We start from the raw sequence: 24,864 nt of genomic DNA on the forward strand, positions 1-24,864 counted from the left end.
AATATTCACATGCAAGTATTTTTGATCGTAAGTAGCAAGTTTCCATAAAGCCCAAAATGATGCCATGAACAATGAACTTTCTTAGCTAATACAATTAAAACGTAGCCTACTTATGAGCTGCGAGCTCGGAGGGTTTCGATTGAGAAGCGTTTTACCATTAAGTTTATAGCGCCAGCATCCAGAACCGTGCAAAAGACACCTGTATATTTGATCTAATCATATGGCTAGCTTAAGTACAAACGGGTAGAAAAATCACTTCACTGTTCCTGTTGCAATTGCTTATTCGTCGAGCACACCCACTACCAAATGCGGCACTTGGGCTGGTCGGGATTCATGGGCGTTCCTCGGGCGCATTTGAAGGTCCTGGCAAACTCCTCCGAGTTCGAGAGCACTCCCCGCAAACGCATCTGTCCCGGGCAATGGGAATCGCTGAGTGCGTATCGCGATGCAGCCGGCGTGTAGGTCTCACACCACAGATTCCCAAACGAGATGAAGAAGAGCTGCTCGTGGGAATAGTGCTCCAAGCCGGGCAGCTTGGACCGCTCGCGTCCAACTTCCTTCACGTAGAGGCGGTACGCGTAATAGGCCTCCCGCATTCCGCCGTTGTCTGCGATATTCTCGCCCAGCGTCAGTTCGCCATCAATCTGAAATGAAAGGAATTATATATAACGAAAAAATTTAAATTATTCATAAGCAACGTTTCCCTATAATTTGCCACATGTACTCACATATTCATCAATGTCCGCGAGGTGGTAGCGGCTATATTGTTCCACAAAGCACTCGGTGCGATTGACATACTCGTCGATGGTCCTATTTGACCACCACTCGACCATGTTCCCTGCGCGGTCGAATCTCCTGCCGCTGTCGTCGAAGCCATGTGTGAGTTCGTGGCCCAGGATGGTTCCAATCGAGCCGTAATTGAGCGCCCTGCCGAGAACACAGACCAACACACGGGTTAGGGCCATTCCAGGAGGGGATTAGTGCTAGGTGCGGGTGCGGGTACGTGCCTGGGTGTCTGTTTGCTCGGCTATCTGTGTGCTCAGTGCTCGGTTTTTAGTGCTTAGTGCTATTCCTGGGCGAACTTACTCTAGACCAAGGTCGTAAAACGGGTATTGCAGAATGGCAATGGGCACAGCTGCAAAAGAAGATAGTGTCAGGATTAGGCACTCCACAAGTAAGTGTTGTCCACACTCATTCACAGCAGCACTTAAGTTCAGAAAGTCGTCAAACAATCTTGATTTATTTACATTACTCTGTGGTCAGACTTAGTGAACAAAAGCCAATTCAAGCAAAAACTTTGTATAATTGTGAAAATGTATTCAATTGTTTTCTAAACTTACAGTGGGATTTTCTTAAAGTGCACTTACTGATTGCATTCGATTGAAACGTATGAAACGCATTCACATTCGAAGGGGAAGTGGCCCAGCCAATGGGCTCCGGCTTATCCATTTCGTTCAGTTTGTCCATCATCTGCCAGTGGACGAAGTCCATGAGGTTCTCCAGGTGGGTGCTGGCATTCACCTCCGCCCCCTCGTAATAGGCATTTAACACGCTGGCATTTCGCAGCCAAGGGGGAAATCCTATAAAGCTTTTCATCTCAGCTGACTTTTGAATGGTCTTCCGCTTCGTAGCCGCATCCATCCACGAGGTGGACTTCACCAGGCGATCAAAGGAGCGTCGTATATCACTCAGCATCCGCTCAACTTTAGGCAACTTTTCTTTGGTAAAGTCCGCGTCGGCCAGGACATAGCTCACTGCCATTCCAAGTAAACTGTTTACTCCATTGGCGCAGTAGAGGGATCTCGGCGTGCTGCCCTCTGTTCCAATGGCCACCCGCATGTACTCCGAGTGGAGTAATCGCATCGAACTTGATGTGTGCAGGACCAGCTCCTCGATGGTGCTCAAAAACAGGTATGATTCGATGTGGGAGGCTGGAATGTCGTCAAGATACTCCACAATGTTCTGCAGATACGTGATGTCCGCCTGGCTGGTTATTATTGTCAGATTCTGGGTCATGTGGATATTGCCGGCGTGGCGGGTGCCCTTTAGAATCAATTCCATGTAACGAACCCAGATGGGCAGTGTCTTGGGTGCTATGTTCTTGTCAGTTTGGTTCTGCAGATCCTGCAGGGTGATGTAGACAATGTCATCTGCCGGGTTCTTCGACGGCTTGGTCATGTTTTCGGCCTCCTCTTTCAACTTAATAATTTATTAAATATTTTTTAATTAAATTATATAAAGGTGTACCTATATACCTACCTCATGCACCTTCCTTGCTACTCGAACGCCCTGTTTGACCAACTCTGTGATGCCCAGAGTGGCCTCCTCCTGGTTAACATTCGGATCCAAGTAGAGCAGATACTTTTCGATCACTTTCCGGACGTAGTGCAGGTAGGCGGTCATTCCCGTGCTAGTCTGCTTGGCTGCCTCCTCCTCCTCGCTCTCCCGGTCCTCCTCGCTGTCGTCCTCATCATCGCTGTTCTGCATAAAAATGGTCTTGCGATGGATCTTACGGAGCATTTTGTGGGAGTCGTCGTTGTTGCTAAAAGTTATTCAAGTTACTTTATAAATCGAACTTATTCATTAAGCCATTTTTGTTACTTACAAGGGAAACGCCGAATCAGTCTCTGGAGTTCCCAGGGCAATGCGGTTGATGGTGCGGTTGAAAGGGTCCGGAAAGACATCGAATCCTATGATGAGGTCCATGGTGAGGTGTTGCTTAATGGAAACAATGGTCTGCAGCCAGTTGTATTTGACATTGGCTGCCTCTGTGGCATATTTGGAACCACTTCCCAGGGTGAGATTTAAGGCGGAGGGCAGAACGGGTAGTCCAAAACGCAGCAGATAGTTGATCAGCGGCTCCAGATCCCGCTTGTCCAGCAACTTGGTATCCATGCAGGCTCTGTACATAGTCTTGGCCTTGCCCACAGCTTCCGGTTCCGATTTGGTGATATTCGAGCGGAGGAACTCGCGGACCACACGCATTATGTGCGCCTGGCGCTCCCGGAACCAATCGTTCGAGGTCACCGAATCCGGACGCGGATGCTCGTTGGCCCACCTGCCGCAGGTGAATTGGTAAAAGTCCTCGCAGGGATCAGTCTGCTCGTCCATCGCATAGATGAGGCTGGCCGCTGTGCGGATGCACTCCTTGCTACGGCAAATCGAGCTGGATTTCTTAACTGGGATATAGCGTAAAAGTAAGTTTCAATTTTATTTGAACTAATAGTATTTCATAATACGTACGGCCTAGGCTTACGACTATGATTGCTATCAGCAGAATGATTACAAGGGCTAGCAGTCCGCCAAGCACCACTTTGTGGTAATAACTCCGACGAAACCTTGGGACAATGACCATTAGAAGTTTAGACAATGGTTAATAACTATGAGGGGAGACACTTACTTGGATTGTATGCCAATTAAGTTTGGGGATATGGGCTCGTATGGTAGCTGCTTTCCATTCGCACTCTCAGTGGCCGAATTCTGTCCATGTCCATTGGCAGTTGCGTTTCCATTGCCACTGCCATTGGCTCGAATCGGTGCCGAAAGAAGGCTGAGGTTACCTGTAGTTGGGTTTCAACAATCTTTGATTACAATGCCCACACTGAGTACTAATTGGTCCCTGGCCAAGCTCAATTAGATTTGAGAAATGGATTTCAATCGATGGCAGATACACAAAGATACGTTTTATTAATACTAATTAGTCGAACGTTGTCAATTGTGTTTGTACCCCCAACACCCATACCACCCACCGCTTTTCAATGTTCGTGTGTACCCCGTTATCTTGATCTGGCGCATTTTTCTGTCTCTGTCGTCATAGGGCAGGTGATCCCATTCCTGGGGGTGTCCCTAATCGCCTGGCTAATGCATACCTGTCACTGGCAACGTCCTGCGAATGCGGACCTGCATACACTCCAAGTCGAAGACAACAAGCGTTTGAAACTGGTGACAACGTCCGGTTCAACGGCCCCAAAACATTTCGCGTGTCCGGCAGCAGTTTAACCCATTTTAAAATATTAAAGCCCATTAAGCCCCACGAACCGATCTCAAATTTGCATGGAAAATAGGGACAGTAAAGGCTTATCTGTTCAAACACCTAATCCCGGTCATTTACATGTTTGCACACTTTTAGAACGGAGGGTATTATAGGGGTCTATAAATATTTGTTTTGCAATCATATAGCTTTTCGTCCTTTGTCAGATGTAATCGTTAGGTAGCACATAATTGTAAAAAAAAGAAACGAAATTCCAAAATAATAAAAAAATAACCCATTACAAATGTTTCGTTCTCTATCCGTGCTGATGTTCAATACATCTCAAATAGAGACAAATCTCTTTGGCATGGCCGACGATGTGTACAATACCATTGAGATCTTCAAGGAGGCTGCCAGTTTCGAGGCCAGGATTGTTAGACCCTATAGAATGATTTCGAGCCTTATAGACTGCTTGGTCTTCATGGTGGTGGCTCTAATGGTGGTCGGTTTCATCATGCACGATCGCATTATGCTGTTCACAAAACTGGCTAGGATCAATCAGAGAATTAACCAAGAGGTGATGGTAAAATCAAAAAGGATTCGAAAGCCCAAAACATCCGATTCTCTCCCAGAAGAAGATGATACCGTTAATGCTGTGGATCAGTCAGAAGAGGACGGAATCAGCGTGGCAAATTCCGAATATGCAACAGATGACGATATCGCAACCCTTCAACCCATTGACGATGAGGATACGAGTAAAGCCGCAATGCTCGGAACTCCCAAATGGGCCTTTAAATGGCTAGCCACTATAAGAAACAAAAGTTTCGGATCGATTTACGATGGTTGGTTCCGGTAGATTACATCTATTGTAAGTCGGATTAGTCATTTTCTGAGTTGCATGACATACGGATTTGCGGTTGACGATTTAAATTGGTTATTAGGCAGATTCCAGTACCATAAGTTGCCTTATTATACTCGATATGTATATGAACATCCACATACGTTTAAAAAACGAACATGACTCATTTAGTAACGAATGCATTTAGCAATAAAGGAAAATCCTAAAGTGAGTTAACAAATTTTTACAAGTTTTTACAAGTAATCTAAAACAGATTTTTAGTTATACATTAAAACAAGACTGAAAGTCACCTTTTGCTAATTGGCTTTTTTAACTAGTAGTTGTTGCCAAGAATGCCGTTCCTAACTTCACTGCACAAGATTTCGAAAATTTAATTTCAAGGTGAATCTATCTTGTTGCAACGGGCAAAAGTTATTTCAAATAAAATCCTTACTAATATATGTTCATATAATCTTTTAATTCCTACAAAAAAAGGCACTTACCTGGCGTCTGCAATCTCTGCAGGGGCAACGGCTGCTGCTGCAGATTGTCGCCAAAGAAGCCATGGTTAATGTTGCCCGTGGTCCAGATGCGATTGCGATCCTCCATAGTCATGTCATGAGTCAGTCCAGTGGAAAGCCCCTGATTATTGCATATTGCGTGTGATTTTTCTGCTCTTTAAACGCAGTCTGCCGGTGATTTTCCTAGACACTTCGGGGCATATCAATGAGCCGCCGGGTGATGAGCCTTATCCGAATGCACGTCACAGCGCCCACATGTTGCGCTGACGCAGGGAATAGTTGGCGACCAAGTGGAAACGGTTTATCGGTTTTATCGTTTGCTCATTAGCCGGAATGTTTGCCTTTTTTCACCGCTACTGCCAACAGTAGGCAGTTGCATAATTTGGCATTATGTGGGGCCGAAACGAGAGCTGGAGCTAGAACTCTGGAAAAATCGACTCGAAGTGGAGCCAGTGCAGCGGGTGACTGGTCTAAAGCAGCGACTACCGGCGTATTGGAGCCCGGGCGTCGTCAACAGAACGTATTTATACCAACCAGCCAGCAACCGAATAACAACAACACGGCTGGCTGGCTGGCTGGCAATGGCAATAGTACTACCAACAAACAAATCAGGCAACCCCCATTAACTCCTTCGGCCATGCAAATGTGCTGCGGCAATTACGAGCCACCAATGCGACCCACTAGCCCATCTCCATTCCCACCCAGAAACGCCGACACTGTCTGACTGTCCTGCATGTTGTCCATATCCTTGTTTGTAGTTCCATTGTATCCATCATGGCTGGGGTCGCTCCGTTTCTCGAAATGGTTTGTTGCTAATATACAGCAATATAATATATGGTGCATTACTTAACAAATGATTTAAAAGTAATTAGCACCGATAACGCAGGCGTACTTAAAATACAGATGTGTAAACGCCGACTGTGATTATGTATTAAACGTGCACCTTTGTCATGGAATCTGGCTAGTATTGTTATTGTGATTAGGGTATTAAGCTGAGGTATGCAGCCTTCGGATACAAGTTCCAGTGTATTTCCACAGTGAATCAGAACAGAACACGAAGGGACGCCAAGTGACCACAATCCGCGCAACGGAGCCAGTGGCGTAATGAGGAAAAGTACATTACAAAGGGCAACCCAAACTCTACGAGTATACATGTATAAAATCGGCGGTCGGAGATATATGGATAGTTGCTAATTGATATGGACGCGGGTGTGTGTGGCTGTTGGGGAAGTGCATGATTGATGACCCTGGCCAATGCCCAATCGGCCAGGGCACGACACTGGATTTGGCCAAACGGGAAAGGATACCTAATAATAGTAATTAAATTGCGGCACTTTGCCCGCCCACAACGAATCCACAAGCATTCGCATTGTTCGGCCTAACTTTGACATAGTTTATTGTGTCTGGGAATCGATAAATACTATTGATTTCCACATGTGCCAGCGCCAGCACCTCAAGACACATCGCGCATACGCCCCGCTGTCAGTTGGAAACTCCAGCGCCAGGAAGCCGAAGGCGATGCATGTTATCCTTTTGCCGGTGAAAGCCACCCCTTTGGGGGAATGTGTTTACACTCACAAGGGTGTAATTGGTTTGCGCAGCGGGGCGAACCGAATTATTGTTAATAAGCAAATAAATTGTCCACCAGGTACTCGCTGATGGGTTCAAAGAACTTTACTTTGCTGGCATGTACTTGCATACATTTATTATACATTATCTTTTTTAACATACATTTTTCAAATCCTTATTTCTATCTGTCTTTTTTTGTGTTTTGTTTTGTTTCGTTTGTATTCTAGGACTAATTACTTGCATTTCTAGCTTAGGCATTAGACGAGGAAGCCAAAAATGAATATATGACACGAATGTGGTTACAGTGACTCGACTTAAAGCTCTAAATTAATATGCACATTAGTCTATGTGTGGATTCAGCAGATTATAGAATAAATCAACGACCCCTGATCAGTTTGGCCTGCCATTCTGTGGTGGGTGAAACTTCATGCTGCAAAAAAAAAGAGATACAATTTATATATTTGGTCTAGTTAACAAGGAAATAATGTCACTGAAGCTGTGTATATATTTAGCGTTGTAGTCTCAGTCTGAAAAGTTTGACTCTTCGAATTACAAGAAACATTATTCTTGAATAAAAGAACAATACTTAATAAAGCACAGTTCGAAAATCCGCATTCGAACCTATTTTCCAAACTACTTAATTGCAGACATTATACTATCTCATTCCGATGGATCGCGTCGTTGGCAATTTCGAGAACAAGTTTAAGCATTTGGTGAAGGCTGAAAGCAAGGGAATGGCCCTGAAGCTGGTGGGATTCTACGCCGTCGGCTGGACCCTGCGCAAGTTGGTCAAGTGAAGCGTTCTCATGGATTCATTGAAATCCCCTACTTATTGGTAGTCAGTCGTTTCTGTTCTGTACCTATTTTTCAAATTTAATGTACGAATAAATCGTGGCCTCACCTCAATATCACATTGTCGCAGCCATCGACTGGAGAATCCCATTTTCCAGAATCACCCAGTCTTCAACGCGCACTTGCAGCAGGAGGGGATCTTGAAGGAATGCTGCACCACGTCCAGTTCGCCATCGCTCGTGATGCTGGCCAGGGTCTGCTGTGTGTAGTGCTGCTTGCAGATGGGATTGTAGCTTTGCGGAAAGTTGGCGGCGAAGTCACAGGGTTGGTCCGCTCCTCTGGAAGGGAAGGTTTGGCAATTAGCAAGGCTAATGGAATATATCATAGGTTCCATGTATAACTTACTCGCACTCCTCGATCTGGATGGCCTGTTTGTACTCATCGTTATTGACAATGAACTGCCAGGTGTCGTCCGCCCGCATGCCCTTCTTTGGGTACACCAGCTTCCTGATGCTCCTGCACAGGAATCGCTCGTCTGAGCCACCAACGCGAGAGCTCACATCCGTGGGCTGAAGATCGTTGCTAAAGAACTTGGCAAAGTTGTTTTTCAGCTTCTGTGTGAGGCCTGAAAGGTCCGGGTAGTCGTCCACATTCGTGCAGAAGTTCCGAAGGTGTTGGCTTTCATCCTTGGCGCAGGGATTACGCTCCTTGGTGTCATTCCTCAGCGGACGCGGTGGGGATTGTGGTGGCCGATACTTGGCTATGGGGGAATCGGGGAAGACAAATGCTAAAATTAGGCAAGCGCCAAAGGCAGTTGGCCAGTGAGTATGGGATCGATTTAGTAGTTAGTTGTAAGGCATGTTCGGGTATCGAATGTAACTGAGCTAATATACTTAGTACTTACTATCCGATGGATGTCGGGGTGGTGTCGGCTGTTCGGATTGCACCTCCGTGTCCGTCCTCTGCAAAGATACGAACGTATCGTTAAAGACCAGATTCAGCTTTCCGTTCGGGGAGCGCTGCACTTTGAAGTACTGATCTGGTTGGATCAGGCTGTGATACTGATGGTAATGGCGGTTCGTTTCGGGTATCGGGGATTGATTCTGATTCTGTTTCTGTTTCTGGGGCAGATCGTCGTGCTGGGTGGGTATGGGCATGAAGGGTGCACTGTCCGCGGTCGTCTGTACGGGTAGAATTAACTCGCGTTAGTCTTTAGCCAAATGGCAAAAAAGGAAGCACAAAGACAACACACAACCCAATAAGAAACCAAATGAGCAGTGAAATGGGGATGCAATATAGGGTGAAGAGTAGTTATAAGAAAGCAGCGCGTTTTCACATAAAACATGAATTTACAAAGAAGTCATGCATTTGCCTATGCATACACTTACATTAAAGAGGACAACTCCCTTATCATTGTTTACTGTAAAAATCTCTTTGATGATACCATCATATTCCTTGGGCTCGTACTGTAGCAAAAATGGCGAAATAAAAAGACAAGACAATGACTTTAGTCTCGGTTGAGAAGTTTTGACCACACCACAAACACATTAAGCTATTAAGGTATTAAGCATAACGATACAACTGGGTCAGTTTCGGGACACTCGGGGACACTGTGCTCACACCTGTAAGTGATAAGATGCTGACTCTCCGGGTTCCTCATTTTTCTTGATAGCCAAAAGGGCCTCATAGTCTGCCTCTGTTTTCGCTGCCCTCACCTCGGCCTCGTCTCGATTCGTTATTTCGATTTTGATATAAACTATCTGAAAGATACAGGTGAGAGTTTTGTTTGCGGTTCATCAACATTGCCAAGACAACGGAGTATATATTCGTGGGTCGGTGCTCGGGCTCGTTTGTTTGTCAACCCAGACTTCTCTCTCTCTATTGTCGGGCACTACATTTGCGTATTCGAAAGGTTTGAACAGCTGTTTTCCGGGCAAGCGCAGTTTTCTCTCGCCATTCCCATTCTATAGTTCCGTTGAGTTAGGACCCGAACCTATATACATATAACAACAGCCAGAGCCCAAAATCAGAGTTGATAAACCCGCGAGCGTTGCCTTTAGCTTAGCAACTTAAGATCGGAAGAGGGACAGATGACAAATAATTTTGTTATCAGCGCAAGTAGTGAAGACTGGAATAATTGACAAATCTAAAGGCAAGCCGATCCTGAATAAAAATAAACATAATCCAACCGGAAATATATAACCGATAGTCCGAGGACCTGAAATATCCAGATAGCTTGGCAAGTCTTTAGACTTATCAGCACTTTCAGTGCTACTCTCTAAAATATTTGTAGGGTATATACATATGTACATATGTATATCCAGTGGCATATATAAGCCTTGATAATAAACCCCTAATCTTGTCAAGACTTTTTATTATGCTTAATTTCTCGAATAGAGTCAACAGAATTTACCCAAATTAAAATTGGGTCTCGACGAGCACGTAGAAAACCCGCTTTTAGGTGCCAACCCATAACCCATCTAACTTGATTGCCTGAGAACTTTTGCGATTTCTCGGAAATGTTTTTTCCCAAGCCCGACAATCAATTAGCAATCAACCTTTTTTTAAACGCGTTCATCAGTGTTTGGCGTAGAGTCAACTAAGGCAAACATTGGATCGTTTTTCCACCACAGTTTTAGGTTTTCCGTGAACCCATTGGAACTTAGCTAGAACTGAAAGCGATCTTTAGAACCGGTTCGCTGCGGAATTCGCGAAAAACCGGAAAGACAAAAGTTCTCGGGCGCTTTTCAAACGGATTTTCTAACACTCGACGCCATCACTATTACGGACTAATTGCTTTTCTCACAGAGATGATCATATTATTTGTACGGCAGTAAATTACATCCAAAGTCGTGTGCAGAATGTCTGGCATTGTTTGTGTCAATTAATATTATTGTAATGCCTATGATGTGCATTTATCACATAGAGAATGAAAATTGCACATAACCTGCCGCTGGCAATGCGAACAGGTTTTCCAGTCTCCTCTGGCTAAATTTAAACTTGAAACTGCCCTTCGGCTAATGGAACTGCGAGAACAACAACGGAAAATCTAAAGTAAATCTTAATAGCTAAAAAGCCCATAGCCCAAAATAAATTGCAATGAAATGACAGTTATGTTAAGCATAGATTAACACGGAACAGAAAAAACAGAAATACAGTCGAACTTTCATAACTGGAACAAGCGAGCGCACCTGTTTCAAACAAAAAAGAAATCAAGTTCTGGAGTCTTAAGATCTTAAGTTCTTGTCAAAAGAAGACAACGAATTTGTTAGCTTAAGGACACTTTAACCTTTAATCGGATTATATAGCTTTGGAATAAATTACTGTTTCTTTAAATATTTTTTTGCAAGTTTCCCTTATGGAGGTTCGACTGTCTTGAAATTCGTAAAACTTCTCACCATGCCCACGAAGGCGGACAGCAGCAGCAGGACTTTGAGCAGCGATATCCACATGGGCGTCATTATACTCGATCTCTGGTTTGATCAATTGGTTTATAACTATATAGATTCTGCGGACGGCGAACGTCTGCGTCGGGGATTAGTAATAGTATATAGCAGGTGATTGGCGAATCGGTGGCGCCTTATACAAATTTTCTTATTTCTACAACTTTGTTATTATAGCGGCGCTGCTGTTGTTTTTAGTGATCTTTTTATGGGCTTTGCGTATATAAAAAATAAACAAACTGGCACGACTAAATGTTAATGCCGGGCCTTTATATTGGTAGCTGTTGTTACTGTTGCCTGCTATTTATTTATAAATATTTTGTGCGGTGGCTCGGTGTGATATGTTGGCTATTCCGTTTTGTTTGTTTCCTTTGCACGTTTGCGAGACACAGACAGACACTTCAATTAGTCGGTTTGCTTTTCACTTTAGTTTCGCTCTCGCCGCTTTAGTGGAACCGTTTTCGGATCGCTTCGATTTGGTTGCTCTGATGAAATGCCGCGATATTGATATTGTTTATAACCGATTGTCCAAGTTAGCTGATCGCAGGATCTCTGGGTCTTGTTGAACTTTTCGGCTCTGTGCGCCGGCTTTGAGTGACACGAAAAGCGCGAGATGAATGCGCTTTTATGGACCTCAAACCCAATACCATCTGCCACCGATCTTGGGTGTGTTTATAGCGACGCGCGCTGGGGTTTTCCGATCAGATCGAGAGTTTCACCATATCTCCCGGGCATGCAGAGTGTTAAGCATTAACCAAGTTCGATTTTGACAGCGATTCGATTTCTCGCGATCGAGAACACACGACAGCGAGAGCGCACGTCTGGGAGGCAACTGAAATGAAAAGTGGAGCTCGGCTGCTCCGCCAAACAATTGCTCGGTGCTTAAGTGCAGCTTTAAGCTAGCTTGCGAGAGTGCGAGCGAGAGCGGACGCTGAGCGCGAGCGAGTCGCCGGGCAGAGGCGGCGGAAGTGGGATTGGTAGAGAGAGCGGGACGTCGGCGATTTTATCACAGCTGACTCGGAGCGGTGCTACTAATTGCGCCTGCTTCACGAAAAACTTTACCAGTCGGAATTATCTGAATCATCTTACACTTGGAGAAAAGTAAGTGCATATCCAACTAGCTCCACAATGACTAAGATCCCAGAAAAAGGTTGATATTAGTGTTTGAACCAAATATAAATCACTGTTGCTTTATGAGTAATACCGAAATGTAAACCAAAAGTTATACAACCCTCAATTATACCATTATATCACATAAGTTCCAAAATACTTTCCAGAACTTTTCCCTTGCAAACATTTCATTCATCCTAATCTCAGCATAGTTGCCCTATGTTTTGTATAAAATGTACATCTCGTTTGAGTGTGGCATTTTACACCAAAAATGAGCTTCGTTATCGCAAAATTTGTGAAAAAACAAAATATTACGAATAGCGAAAAAGTTAAAGCAACTATAACATAATGTCTGAATGCCTTAAAGTGAGAACTTTGTTATCTGCGGAAGTCACTGCATTTGAAATAAGATGGCATCGAAAGCAATGAAAACTGTACTTAATAAATACATACATATGGATGTACAAATTTGGCCTTTTCGTCGACCCATTTTAATAATTAATCATTATCTGTGCGCTTGTTGTTTGACATCCCTTATTGCTTTTTTATTAGGTATACTAAAAGAACCCGCGTTTGAATTATCACTTTTATTCACAATCCAGAATGAAACAAAGTTTATACGTAGCCCGAAAATCTAGAAATTTCCCCGAGCTGAAAATAAACAAACTTTGTGGCCAGTGGGTGTTGATTACCAACTTCTCTGTCGGGCTAAACCCATGTTAACCAAGTGTAGGGCTTCTCACAGTCGGCCAAGTTGACCTTTTGCCGGCCAACACCTGTTGCTGCTGAAAGTAAAAGTGGTGCCGGGCCAAAGCTCGGCTTCAAAGCTCGCGGAGCACACCTGCTCTGCTCGGCACCACCACCAATGAAACTATCCCCATCTAATATCTCTAACACATTTGATATTCCGAACGGGTGCCGCACACGTCAGTTCCGCTGGCGCACGCGTCATGGGAGCCGCAGATCCGAATCGCTTAAATTAGCCAGCCAGTCGCCGCCTTGGAGCGTGCTGGGGCGCTGGGAAAGATATGGTGCTGACTCAATTGGTATTTCCGAGAACGGCGGATAAAAAACCGCATCTTAAACTCGCACACTGCAAGTAATCGCCATGTAAGGGACATCTGACGCAGTCGTGCATGAATGGATCTCTCTTGTCTGCTTATGTTTATGGCCAAAAGTGGATGTCGTTCGCCATGGAAAAACGGGAACTTCTTTTGCAGAATGAATTTTACTTGACCCCCGACTTATGAACCAATGACTGAGTTAAGGCCATTTCGTAGAAACGTCAGCTACACCGTTGATTCATAAGAATTTCTTTATCAATAAGTACGTAATAAAATGCAATAAAGGGGAACTGTGGCGTGTAAGTAGATATATGGATATAGATATAGTAGATAAATAAATTGCATGCTGATGCAATTTTGTATTATTGTAATGCCCACACATATCTGTTCTACAAAATCTAAAATTCTCGGAAATCAATTAAGTCCTCAAACTGAACAAGCGAACAAACTTGCTTAAATCGACTTGCATACTTTGGGGATCTACTAAGCTTGTGGTGCATATATTTAGGAGGTTTTAAAATTGTGTTTTTATGAGCCAAGTTAATGGATATGATTTCAGCTTCCACTATCCTAAATGCTAATTTGAAATCCGTTTAGCAGTAAAAATGTATGTTAACACCACCTTAACTAATTTCATTAATTACTTTCAGCGAAACTGCTAATGTTACAACTTATTAGTAAACATTGAATCATACGTTTGTCGGAGAATTGATACATTGGAAAAGGTCAAGACTTTTCACAATGTCTTGCAATAGTTGTAGTGTGATTAACTTTGTAGTGCTTTGAATACCTTTTAATATGTGTGTGGATTAGCTTTAATGAGCAAATATACTTGCTCTTTTAACTTAAATCATTTTAAGTATTATATTAGCACAAACTTTGCTACCATTAGGTAAGCCTAAAGTCTTAATTTGAAGTGCCAAATGAAAATCACACAGCCTAAGTAATTGGGGTGCCATTTTCCCAATGACTTGATCCAATTAACGTAGTAGTTATTAATCGAGCGGGAAACGAGCTCATTTAGGGCGCCCATTAATCGATGTGGCACCATCCAGATGAGCGGCAGATTGGCCAATCGGGCGGGGATGGCCCAAAAGTCGGGGCAGGTCAAGCGAGCCAGCTTGCGGGTCAAGTTAACGAGAAAATGGTGAAATATAAATAGAGATACGCTTAATGACAGGCTGCTCATGCATGTGTGTCCAAGTGGTCCGTCCGTCTAAATAAGTAATGAAATTGCATTGCTCATTCAATAAAATATAAATTCAAACGGGGCACAATTAAAGCGGCACGGCACCTGAGAAAAATGTGGACGCGCCGCTTTGCAAAATGCAATTTCAGCCATGACAGCGCCACACGCCAGCGTATTTCTTGTGCGTTCGCCTCGAAAATAAACATTCGAAACAGGCAACGAACAGGACGAGATCGCGGCAGCAGCTGTGTTGCTCAATTTGTCGGAATAGGCCGATTCGATTGCATCATAGCCATAATCTCGGCAGTATTATATTTTGACAGTGGCGCAAAAGGGGGTATGAAAAATGGAGATGCCCCTTGCTGGAGTGCTAGGCAAATATATAAATCCAAGCATGCCAGATGCTTTCACTTTTTTCCTGCCCAGCTGGCTGGCGTTCCATATCCCATATCCCATATACAATGCACCAAATTGAATCATGCCGTGCAGTTTCCTCTCAACTAGACACACAAATAAAGCATAATAGAAATCGAACAAAAAATTGCCAAAAACGGGTTCATTTCCGATATGGATTTCAGATATTTTTGTCCCCGCCGCAGCCGAACATTTGCGAATTTGAAGTTGAAGTTCATTGCGCAACTAACGAGCAACTGCAGCAGGAAGTCGAGGAAGTGGAGTGGACTTTGGTGGCTCTGGTGTTCGGTGTTCGCTGGTCGATGCTCGGGTATTTTCTAGCATTTCCCAATGCGCAGCGGCCTGTTATCGCACTTCACGTTACACTCTGAAAACTTTTCCCAACACATTTTCACATTGCGCTCGCTCTGCCAATTGCCACACGTCAATTAACAAAAAAAAAACCAAGGCACAACACTAGCAGCCGAGGAAAACCCATGAAAAGTGAGTGAAAAATTAAAAGCACATGTGTGTTTTTTGGCCTCGGACTTTGGCTGGATGATGATATAAAAAGATAGAAAAAACCCGAACGCCATAATGGCAGGAAGTGGCACTCGGGAGCCAGGCGTCTTATAAATTTATTTATGAGAAGACCCAGGACATGAATTCCCGTGACAAAAATGAATTCAATATTAATTGTGGACTTATTGCATTCCCGTGTTATCTCATCGCTCTTTTATCTGCCATGAGCCAATATAAATTGTATGTTAAATTCAATCTTACTTCCTTCCTTTTTTAAATTTGACCGTTTGTCGTTCGATAGTTTGCTTTTATTATCGCTGCGGTGGCGTATACGCAATATTGGGTGCGGAACATCAGTTAACTTGAATTGGATTCACTTTCTGTGCATTCAACTTGAACTGAATGGCCACATTGTCGGTTCGGCGGAAACTTAACTTAACCACAAATTATAGCACAAAATACATTTATATGTCCCAGCTCCACTCTTTGAGTTGACAACCCAATAAACAGTGGCTAAAATATACAAACAGTATTAGGAAAACAATTCGGAGAGGGAAAAATAGCGGACCATCGCATTTTCCACGAATTGCAAATGGCCTTCAGCTCAGATTTTTCAGCTCAATTAACTGGCAATTAACTTGTATCATAAAAAAATGTTGTAAATATTCAATCGCTTTTTTATGCAAACTTAGAATAGGTCAAAATGCTAATATTCTAATAGTAATGTTTTACATATTATTTTTAAATTTTTCTAATTTGTAAGCAACATTTTCGTCATAGGGTATTACCACTTAAAACCCTTTTACGGCAGCTACCGCCCCCAATTGCAATTATCTTGTCCCATTAGTATATATTCGCCGGCTATTACATGAGTCGGGGTTTTTCTTCTTATTTTCATTTTCATTATTGTGCTGCTGTTTGGTTTGTCCCGTCTTGTTTTCCTTTTGCTGTTTAACAAATTTACAGTTTGTTAACTACGAGTGCTTAAGTATTATGTTTGGGCCAAGTTTTCTTCATGCCCATTTCGCGTTTTGCATTTATGCAGTTGAAGTTGCAGTTGCTATTGCAGTTGCAACTTCACTTGGCAGTTGCAGTTGGTCGGTCTGGGCCCATTTCACTTTCGGTTAGATAACCGCAGTCCAGTAAGAGGTGGGGATTTTTTGAATCGTGGATTTACCTACGTAGGACTTACCCATTTGGGCCGACTTTGTCACCAGGGAATGGAAGCAGGCAGGCATCTCACAAACTTCCATTGTTAACCCCAGCATTGTTCGCCTTAATTGTTTGGCACGTTTACAAATGAACCGCTTTTGACATAGTGACAGTGAACTCTTACCGAGAGGAGGGCCCAAAGGCTGACTTGCACCCATTTGTCGCAACATTAGATAATGGCTTGCCCTTAAGTTCGCACTGTGTTGATATTTGGGGACTCTGTTTTGGAGTCTGCAGTTGAAGGCTTCCATCAGTAGGCAACGCACTTCAAGGGTTCAAGGTTGTTGCTCTCAGAAAAGTGGGAGACTAGAGATCTGGCTAGCTTTGGGTCAAGAATATATAACGCAACTGAAGGATTTGTAACATACTCAATTTGTGACATAACAAACTACAATACTACTCCTATCTGCTTAGTGCCCAACATTCACTGTATCAATTATTTTTTAAGATATTGATTCAACCTTTAAATGTACAACTAAATGTGTCTAACTGGCAGGGATTACAACATAACAAAAATATGGTATAGTATTAATGGAACTACAAAAGTAGAATCTCAGAATATTGCCAAAGCAAAGTCTTGTCCTTGCTTTACTTCTTTCGATACCAACTTTTCCATTAGCGATCATGCCATTTCAAGTTCGTTGCCTCAGTCTTTCGATTGGGCCATGTCAGAAAACGAAGCCAACAGTGATGTTTTTCGAGCAGTCGAACACGTTTATGCCACCGAACTTAATGAGCCGCATTGCAGTTTTCGGATTGCCACATGTGGATAACACCGATGCCGATGCCACTCGAAACGCATTGAACCCCAGACACTCGTTTGCGGCCAAGAGGCTGTCATGAAAATGTCGGCAATGCTGCCGAAAAAAATATATAAAATGAATTGTAACACAAAAAGAGCAGGAAAGAGAGGCCAACACTCTTAACCCCGCCACTAAGAGCGTTCGCAAAGACCCCCAAAAACCGCTCAAAATGCACTTCGTTGCCGGCTCTCCGGTGATTTCTTTAAATAAGCCGCACAACGCGATTTTCGAGCACAGTTCGAGCGCAGACGTTGCCGAGATATATAACCGCAGCTACAATATACCCAGATCGGGAGACTCGAATCGGTGAAAGAAAGTGGAGAGTGAAATTTTGTGTGCGCGCTGCAAACCGCTGAGACGAATGCCGATGACAAAACAAACGTGAAGCGAAACGGTTCGAAATCGAAGTCGAAAAAGTGCGGCGGCCAAAAGTGCCAATTGCAAGTGGCCAAGTGAAGAAAGTTGGTGTGAAGAGGAGACAGCGCTAAAAAAAGAGTATCTAGAAAATAAAAATCAACCCGAGGACGTCATCGGTAAAAGTGAATTTTGATCTCGATTTGCCGCCCAGCTAATCGAAGGCCCAATTTGAGCTAAGTCCACGAAAAACGCAGGCGCACGAAATGAAGGTAAGTCACAGGATAGCGCAGTGAAAGTTGATCCGAATACTGGACTAATTGAGCGGTCTAATCTTGGACATACATCTCCTCCCCCTCCCCGCTCATATCTAGTTTATGCAATTTCTTTGGCAAACAAGTTCAAGTGCAAGGCATTCTGCAGCGAAACCCGTTTTATGTACGTATGTTGGCCACACATCGCTGACGCTATTAGCTAAGCTCCAGAGCTGCGTGATGTCTAGCGCGCGGTCTCGCATAAGTGACTAATAGAGATGCTTCGCATTGCGCAACTCGTGGATAACCCAAAAATCCCAATCGATGCTTCAGTGCACTCCATGGGCGGCTAGGAAGATGGAGTTGTTCAAACTAGACCTTCAGTCGCTCGGTACCTTATGTCATGACTCGCAAGAAGCGATGACCATTTGACCGAGTGCGAAGGTAAATGTCGTGCATAATTATTATGTCAGAGCCGCTGGCTTCTATCCCTCAGCGGGTTGCTTTCGAAAATCGTTAAGAAATTTGAATACGGCCCAGGTGATGATATGCCAGGCGGAGAGCGAAGACGAACCAGGTGAGGCGAGGCACACGTAGCGACAATAAACGAGTTCGTAAACCGAACCTACCGCAATTAAGTTACCAGTCAAAGTTGAGGTAGTTAGATATAAACATGTATACGAAAAAGAAAATAAAAAAGACAGTGTAGGCATTCTGCTCATCGAGCATTAAGCAATAATATTAGTATGCTAATTATTTGTGAACACGGAATAAGAGAGCGAGTGTGTTTCGGCCACCAAGCCGGCAAATACAACACTTTCACTCTCTGACCAGACAAAATATTGGCCATAACAATGAGCAAACAGAAAAAGAAAACAACAACAAATAGTGTCGGCCAACTAAAAAAAAAGCTATCAAAGCGAAGAGGCTAGGATGGGAAAATGGTTTTGGCAAATATTGGCCAACAGTTCAATATGCCAATGGATTCGAGCGAATTTTGCACACAAATTGCACACCGTTAATTAGTCAGCTGAACCATAAATAATAATTGTGGCCAGCAATTAACTTTCAATTATTTGTTGCCACTGTTTTATTATGTTTCTGCTTATGCAATCCCAAAACGAAGAACAATATTTATTTTGATTAATCAGTGCATTTGTATGCAGATTGCAATTGGCCAATTGTTTGGGCCATGGCCTGGGGCAATTAATGCATTGTATAAGATATCCCAACATATTTGGCCAGTCATAATGGAGGTTGCGCCATCGCGGGGAGAAAGGGTGCCAATTCAATTAATATTTTTCGAGGCGGTTCCACTTTAACCCAAATAAAAAACTAATTTAAAACGCATTTGTCAAAAATATCAATAAAGCTTGTTCAACATTTCCCCATCGAAATCTGGTTCAATTTCAAGATAATATTTCACAAAGTGGATTGCACAAATCAATGGCCAAAAATAAGGCCAGCGTAATATCAACCAATGTTTCCTACAATTTCATAAAAATATAAAGCAATTTAATGGAAGGAAATGATTACTACTCACGAACATTTATGGCGTTTAACCAAAACGTGGAGAAAAAAAAGAGATATACATTTAGTTGATGAGGTTTAAAAACGTATAGTCGAGAAAATGATATCAACGCTCCGGAAAGCCAATTATATGATTATTTAATTTTCATTTTCCTAAACCACTTTTTTCTTAATCACTTAAACGTTTTTTATTCACTGCCTACAATTATAAATTATTATATTCGGATAAGAGTTATAAAGTTGTGACCAAAAAACTATGGAATTAGTCAATTAATACTATTACGCACAATTGCAATAACAATTCCCAAAGATTAAGTGGATTCCACGGCGCATTAGCCTCAATTGCAATTAGCATATTGGCAGGTTGATGGAGCATGAAGCGGCTGCGAATGCCGCAAGTCAAAGCAACGTTTTAGCCTCCCTCTTGGCCAAATCGGTTATGACCATCCACCCCCGCCAATTAGTCCAGTCCGCTCAACTGTAAAGGATTAGGGGTCTGGTTTTAGTGGGTTTTGCGTACGCAGATCGAGGATTACGAGTCACATTTGTATATCGGCGGTAAGTGGCAGATTATGATTGCACACCGTGTGTGCGTGTGTGTGTGACTGTTGACAAATGAGTGCACAGATGTGGCAAGCGGACAAAAGCAGCAACAAAAAAGCGATGGTGGTGCAACCGCTCTGCAGAGACACATTTCGGCAATTGAATTTCCTTGTTGTCTACAGCTTTTGTTGTAGCTGTCATGTAAATTATGAATAGTCTACCAAAGATATTGCAAAAATGTACTCTCATTTTACAAATTGGGTGCTCTAGTTTTGTATATTTCTGTACCTAGAGTTTTGTCGCAATTTGTTAATTTATTTAACCACATTTAGGTCTTCAGCCTAAGTCTTTTGCTGGTGGCCGCCCTCCCTCTGATGTGCCACGCCCTTCCAGCTAGCGATAAGTCCCTTTCCCTGGAGGACACAGATCTGGACAACGAACCGGGCGAGAGTGTGAAGGAGTCACAGGTGCAAAAGCGGTCCGGCAGCTTCGACTACGTGGCGCACCTGAAGTCCGGCCTGCTGTCGGGAATTGGCCAGGCCTCCGCCTCAATCGCCTCCGGCAGTTCCGGCGGAAGCAGCGGTGGCGGAGACAGCTACAAGTCCCACGAGATCGTTGTCCATGTAAGTTGACAACGACATTTTCGCGAACCGAAATCAATTGATCAATTAAATGCGATTAATCCATTTAATTTCTCCACCATTTCCAGGGCAACTCTGTGGACTATGATCCCTGGTCGTTCAAGAAATCCGTGCTGAACACCATCTTCCAGGCGGTCAAGGCCATCACCGGCGGGGTCACCGCACTCAAGGGTCAGCTGATCAAGGGCAGCGGCTACGCGCTGAGTGCGGGCGGCAACCTGGTAGCGGCCGGTGGCGACAAGGTCACCGACGTGGGCAAGTCCATCATCAACTCGGCGCACATCAACTCGCACACCTACGCCACTAGTCACTCCTCCTCCGGCGGCGGTCTGTTCGCCAAGCTGACCTCCTTGTCGGGCGCCTCCTCCGGCGGCAGCAGTGGGCACAAGACCGTCTCCGCACCTGGACCCGTAGTGCATCACGAGAGTAAGTACACTTAGAGAAAGAACAAGGTACTAAGAACTTCCTCATGTGTCTATAAGGTTAACCCATGAAGCAACCAAAACATATATAGTTACATATGTTCAATCTCCTTGTAGTCCAGCAGACACTCGTATACAAAGAAATTGGACTAGGTCGCGATACTATAATATTTATTCCAATGCATATGCCATTGTCCATTGGGCCATGAAATCAAAACATATTGTCTTTCGCTTACGTAACTCGGTTGCTGAACTAGATGCATGACAATTAAGCCGCCTAATAACCAACACAGCCGCACCTGGCCAAAACGGAAGAGGCAACTCCCAGCTCCGATTTGGCTGCAGATCCAATGGCCAAATCGGAGCATGGAGCGTGCAATGAACCTGGCCAGGCCGGCAACTTTCGTTTTCGCCAGCAACCCGTTCCGTCGGCATCGGCGACTGCGTTCCACTTTACCCAACTGAATGTCTCCGCATTTGTCTCGTTGCAGCGATCACCACGTACGAGATACCCACTGGCCACGCCAGCTACGGTCCGCCATCGAAGCCCCCGTCCTACAGCAGCGCCACCCACCAGTACCTTCCGCCGGTGGGCGGGGCCAGCTACAGCGGCGGGGCGCCCTTCAGCGTTAGCCACCCGGCGGCCTTTGAGTCGCCGCCAAGCAACTATCTGCCATCGGCCTATGGACAAGATGGTGCGTAGTTACGGGTCTGGACAAACAGAACCTTCTAAACAATCTCCACTGTACATACAATGCTTTGGTAACAGAATTTGGTGTCGGTTCTTAAACTGATTATTCTTAATAATAATAATAATAATATTATGAATCAATTTGTAATATATTATTTGTAAATACGATTATTTGACAATCTTATGTTTGTATATATTTACTCTGACTAAAGTATACTTAACTTTATATACCTTACCCTTTTGCAAAACATAAGCAAAGTAATAGATAAATTTCTAGAAGTGTATCTTAAAGATGCCTTGTCCCATCAACTTGCAATCGCAAATCACTCAGCTTTATTTGCATACTCAGCCGCCCCGCCCCCATATCCCACCGCCCTTTTGGCGGCCCTCACCTTATTTCCGCACACAGCAAACAACGAGTAGAAAGTGAAAGCACCATCATCAGTTGCTCATGGCTCGTGAAGACGGGGCAAAAACCGAGATACATTGTAAATACTGTAAATATTAACACCGCCAGTCGAGATCTCTCCTTGCGCGCCTATTGATGTATGGCCAGGCCCATGGAACTTGTTCCAATGGCACATTTCCTAGGCTAAGTTTATTCGATTTTTTAACACATTGCGCAAGCGAACATTAATCGATTCATTGTACATAAAGACATGTGAACATGTTTCAATAATTTATCATATCTTATATATATCCGTTACTATCATATACGTTAACCACCAGTAGTACTTAAGTGAGTTGTACAGATATTAATGGGGCCATTTGCAGTGGCCACATGTCGCATACTTGATAAAGTTGCGCATACGTATATAGCCAGTGGCCCATTAAAGAGTTCAGCGAAACCTTCAATGAAACGCGGTCTATCGACTATCCTCATTCAGCTAACCAAAACTAAAACCGGAATTCATCTACGATCATCATGCAAATCATCCTGAAGCTGCGCAGAAATGTACAAAATGTGTAAAGTAAACCAATAATTTTGTATAAAGAATCTAAACTCATCTAACACAACAAGAACAGTTAACAGAGAAAACTAAATTTCTTAAAAAGTATTAAACCTTTTCGCATCTTGCACACTTTTCATTTTTGGAGTGCAGTTTCCTAATTTGTTAATTGAAAAAGAAAAAGTATTTTAAAATTTCATAAAGCAAGATAATGAAAAGTTTTTATACTTATTGAAATACACCCACCAACTCTTACACAAACAGACCAAGCCAAGTGTAAATACCCAAACATAAAAACACGCAAATATTTAATTTGGTAAATCTAATGAAATCTCATTGCATACACACCTCAACAACAACACCACCACAACAAACAACCACATCATACACCCACAAACTCAAAACGACAACCACAAAACGGCAGCGACCAGCGCAAATAGCAATGACTTTAACATCTATGGACGCCACTCCAAGCTGACGGATGAGGAAGCCCGCAAGGCGGCTGCACAGCTCCAGGAGATCCTCAGTCTGCTGCCCAACGGGAAAACTGAGTACACGGCCTCCAAGACAGTGGCTTTGGATACCAGTTTGCCAACGGGTACGGGTTTGGAACAGGCTGAGGTTTATAACAGCTATGGCATACCGCTGCCCAGTAACCTGGGCACCTTGGAGTCCCTGTCGCACACTGAGTCCATAACAGCTGCCTATAATCCCGCCTCAAAGAATCCGGCGGATGTGTACCACCAGATGGCCAAGCGCCCGTCCGCCGAGGAACTCTACATCCAGAAGCATCCCAATGAGGGCTACGATTACTCGCCACCCGCAGCTGCGGCTCCGCCACCGCAAGCTGCTGCGGATTACAGGGTGGAGAACTACCACGCCACCAAGAGCAATGCCCTGAAGGATCTGACACCCATTATAGCCGCCTTGGAAGTGGCCAAGCGGAAGGGTAACAACCACGGCAGCGGACCCGTCTACTCCATCGAGAAGCAGGTGCACAAGCAGTCGCCCCACTTCCAGTACCTGCCGCCGGTGGTGCAAAAGTCCAAGTACGTGTACAGTGCACCACCGCACCACCAAGGACACAGCGGTGGCTACAAGGTGCGCCGCCAGGTGGCGGGCGGCAAGCACGCGAAGCGCGTCTTCCGGCCGCAGGACTACGAGATACAGGATCCACTGATGTTCAACCGCCTGCTGGAGGTCTAATGGGATCGCCCGCAATTCTTAGCTTATAGTCCTCTAAGTCATGTGCAGCATTTACCTAAATCTATAACTTATTTATGTTCTCGTTATCGCAATGCTAATCGTAATTAATTATTTATTGAGCTTCCCAGCGATGGTTGGCAATAAAGCGCGCCATTGATATTGCATCCGAATGTCTCAGCACAGCATGCTCCAAAAGATCCCCAGCACCACCAATGAATCACCCACTTTCTCTCTATCTTTTCTCGCACACCCACTTTCCTGCGCTGCTGCACCACCACACACATTGAATCGGGAACCCTTTTCTCACCTCTCACCGATCTCTTTGCAGTCTACCATCAGTAGAGGACGATGAGGAAGCTGTGGACCACGCCCAGTTCGTTAACAGCACCGTCCATATCTCCACGTATCCTAGAGTTAGTCAAACCGTTCCTGCCTATTCCGAATCTATCTGCTGTCACTCCCCCCATTCTATATACATTTCCGAATTCGAAGAACTTCGTTAAGAGCAACCCAGAAACTTCAGTTGGCATTAATTGAACTTCCCCATCTTACGTTTAAGTATTTAAATTAAATAAATCGTTGATTAAACACGAAGACTTTTATTTGGTTGGTACATTTATTTTTGGCCGAAAAGTATGCTACACAAGCCGCGATATACCATGTAAAGTTTATGTAAAAGAATGGTAATTTCATGTAGACTAAATACTACATTTATAAATGTATTATTCATTTGGAGTGCCGTATATCAAATATATATATATCAATCGCAATAAGAAAAATATGTTATATGTATGATTATGGACAAGTTCTTCTAGCCCTGCGAAAATGTTGTTTTAATCTAAGCCTG

At 43.8% G+C, this 24,864-nt stretch overlaps 5 protein-coding genes across 23 annotated transcripts; 3 read left to right on the forward strand and 2 right to left on the reverse strand.

Annotated features, from left to right (window-relative positions):
* Positions 1 to 3: 3 nt before the first annotated feature.
* Positions 4 to 6,245, reverse strand: LOC6729815 (endothelin-converting enzyme homolog). Of its 2 annotated transcripts, XM_002105082.4 has the most exons (9): positions 5,312 to 6,242; positions 3,401 to 3,560; positions 3,244 to 3,338; positions 2,606 to 3,179; positions 2,260 to 2,542; positions 1,368 to 2,199; positions 1,087 to 1,135; positions 729 to 927; positions 4 to 644 (listed from the first exon to the last, which is right to left on the reverse strand). In XM_002105082.4, the coding sequence occupies exons 1-9, from the start codon at positions 5,421 to 5,423 to the stop codon at positions 300 to 302; spliced, it is 2,649 nt and encodes an 882-aa protein (XP_002105118.1). In that variant the 5' UTR covers positions 5,424 to 6,242; the 3' UTR covers positions 4 to 299. The 2 variants fall into 2 exon arrangements, with proteins under 2 accessions (XP_002105118.1, XP_039151749.1); XM_039295815.2 differs by lacking the exons at positions 4 to 644; positions 729 to 927 and adding an exon at positions 958 to 1,031 and having other exon boundaries at positions 5,312 to 6,245.
* On the forward strand, positions 4,179 to 7,526 carry LOC27209176. The gene is made up of 2 exons (XM_016184660.3): positions 4,179 to 5,036; positions 5,091 to 7,526. Exon 1 carries the CDS (start codon positions 4,275 to 4,277, stop codon positions 4,824 to 4,826), a length of 552 nt encoding a protein of 183 aa, XP_016036501.1. The 5' UTR covers positions 4,179 to 4,274; the 3' UTR covers positions 4,827 to 5,036; positions 5,091 to 7,526.
* LOC6729817 (protein spaetzle) lies at positions 7,003 to 11,994 on the reverse strand. Of its 17 annotated transcripts, none has more exons than XM_016174603.3 (8): positions 11,089 to 11,994; positions 9,313 to 9,450; positions 9,079 to 9,156; positions 8,716 to 8,871; positions 8,595 to 8,652; positions 8,096 to 8,450; positions 7,800 to 8,028; positions 7,003 to 7,328 (listed from the first exon to the last, which is right to left on the reverse strand). In XM_016174603.3, exons 1-7 carry the CDS (start codon positions 11,149 to 11,151, stop codon positions 7,851 to 7,853), a joined length of 1,026 nt encoding a protein of 341 aa, XP_016036511.1. In that variant the 5' UTR covers positions 11,152 to 11,994; the 3' UTR covers positions 7,003 to 7,328; positions 7,800 to 7,850. The 17 variants fall into 17 exon arrangements, with proteins under 17 accessions (XP_016036511.1, XP_016036505.1, XP_016036515.1 ...); XM_016174597.3 differs by having other exon boundaries at positions 8,096 to 8,477; XM_016174607.3 differs by lacking the exon at positions 8,716 to 8,871.
* On the forward strand, positions 7,480 to 7,809 carry LOC27206490. The gene has a single exon (XM_016177642.3). It carries the CDS (start codon positions 7,567 to 7,569, stop codon positions 7,693 to 7,695), a length of 129 nt encoding a protein of 42 aa, XP_016036520.1. The 5' UTR covers positions 7,480 to 7,566; the 3' UTR covers positions 7,696 to 7,809.
* A 5,640-nt stretch (positions 11,995 to 17,634) lies between the features above and the next one.
* Positions 17,635 to 24,605, forward strand: LOC6729818. Of its 2 annotated transcripts, none has more exons than XM_039295816.1 (5): positions 17,635 to 18,052; positions 20,440 to 20,730; positions 20,817 to 21,174; positions 21,662 to 21,865; positions 23,236 to 24,181. In XM_039295816.1, exons 1-5 carry the CDS (start codon positions 18,047 to 18,049, stop codon positions 24,015 to 24,017), a joined length of 1,641 nt encoding a protein of 546 aa, XP_039151750.1. In that variant the 5' UTR covers positions 17,635 to 18,046; the 3' UTR covers positions 24,018 to 24,181. The 2 variants fall into 2 exon arrangements, with proteins under 2 accessions (XP_039151750.1, XP_016036504.1); XM_016177645.3 differs by lacking the exon at positions 23,236 to 24,181 and adding an exon at positions 24,346 to 24,605 and having other exon boundaries at positions 17,637 to 18,052.
* The last annotated feature ends 259 nt before the right edge of the window (positions 24,606 to 24,864 follow it).

This window comes from Drosophila simulans, chromosome 3R (genome assembly GCF_016746395.2).
Source record: "Drosophila simulans strain w501 chromosome 3R, Prin_Dsim_3.1, whole genome shotgun sequence".
In the NCBI taxonomy this organism is placed as follows: domain Eukaryota; kingdom Metazoa; phylum Arthropoda; class Insecta; order Diptera; family Drosophilidae; genus Drosophila; species Drosophila simulans.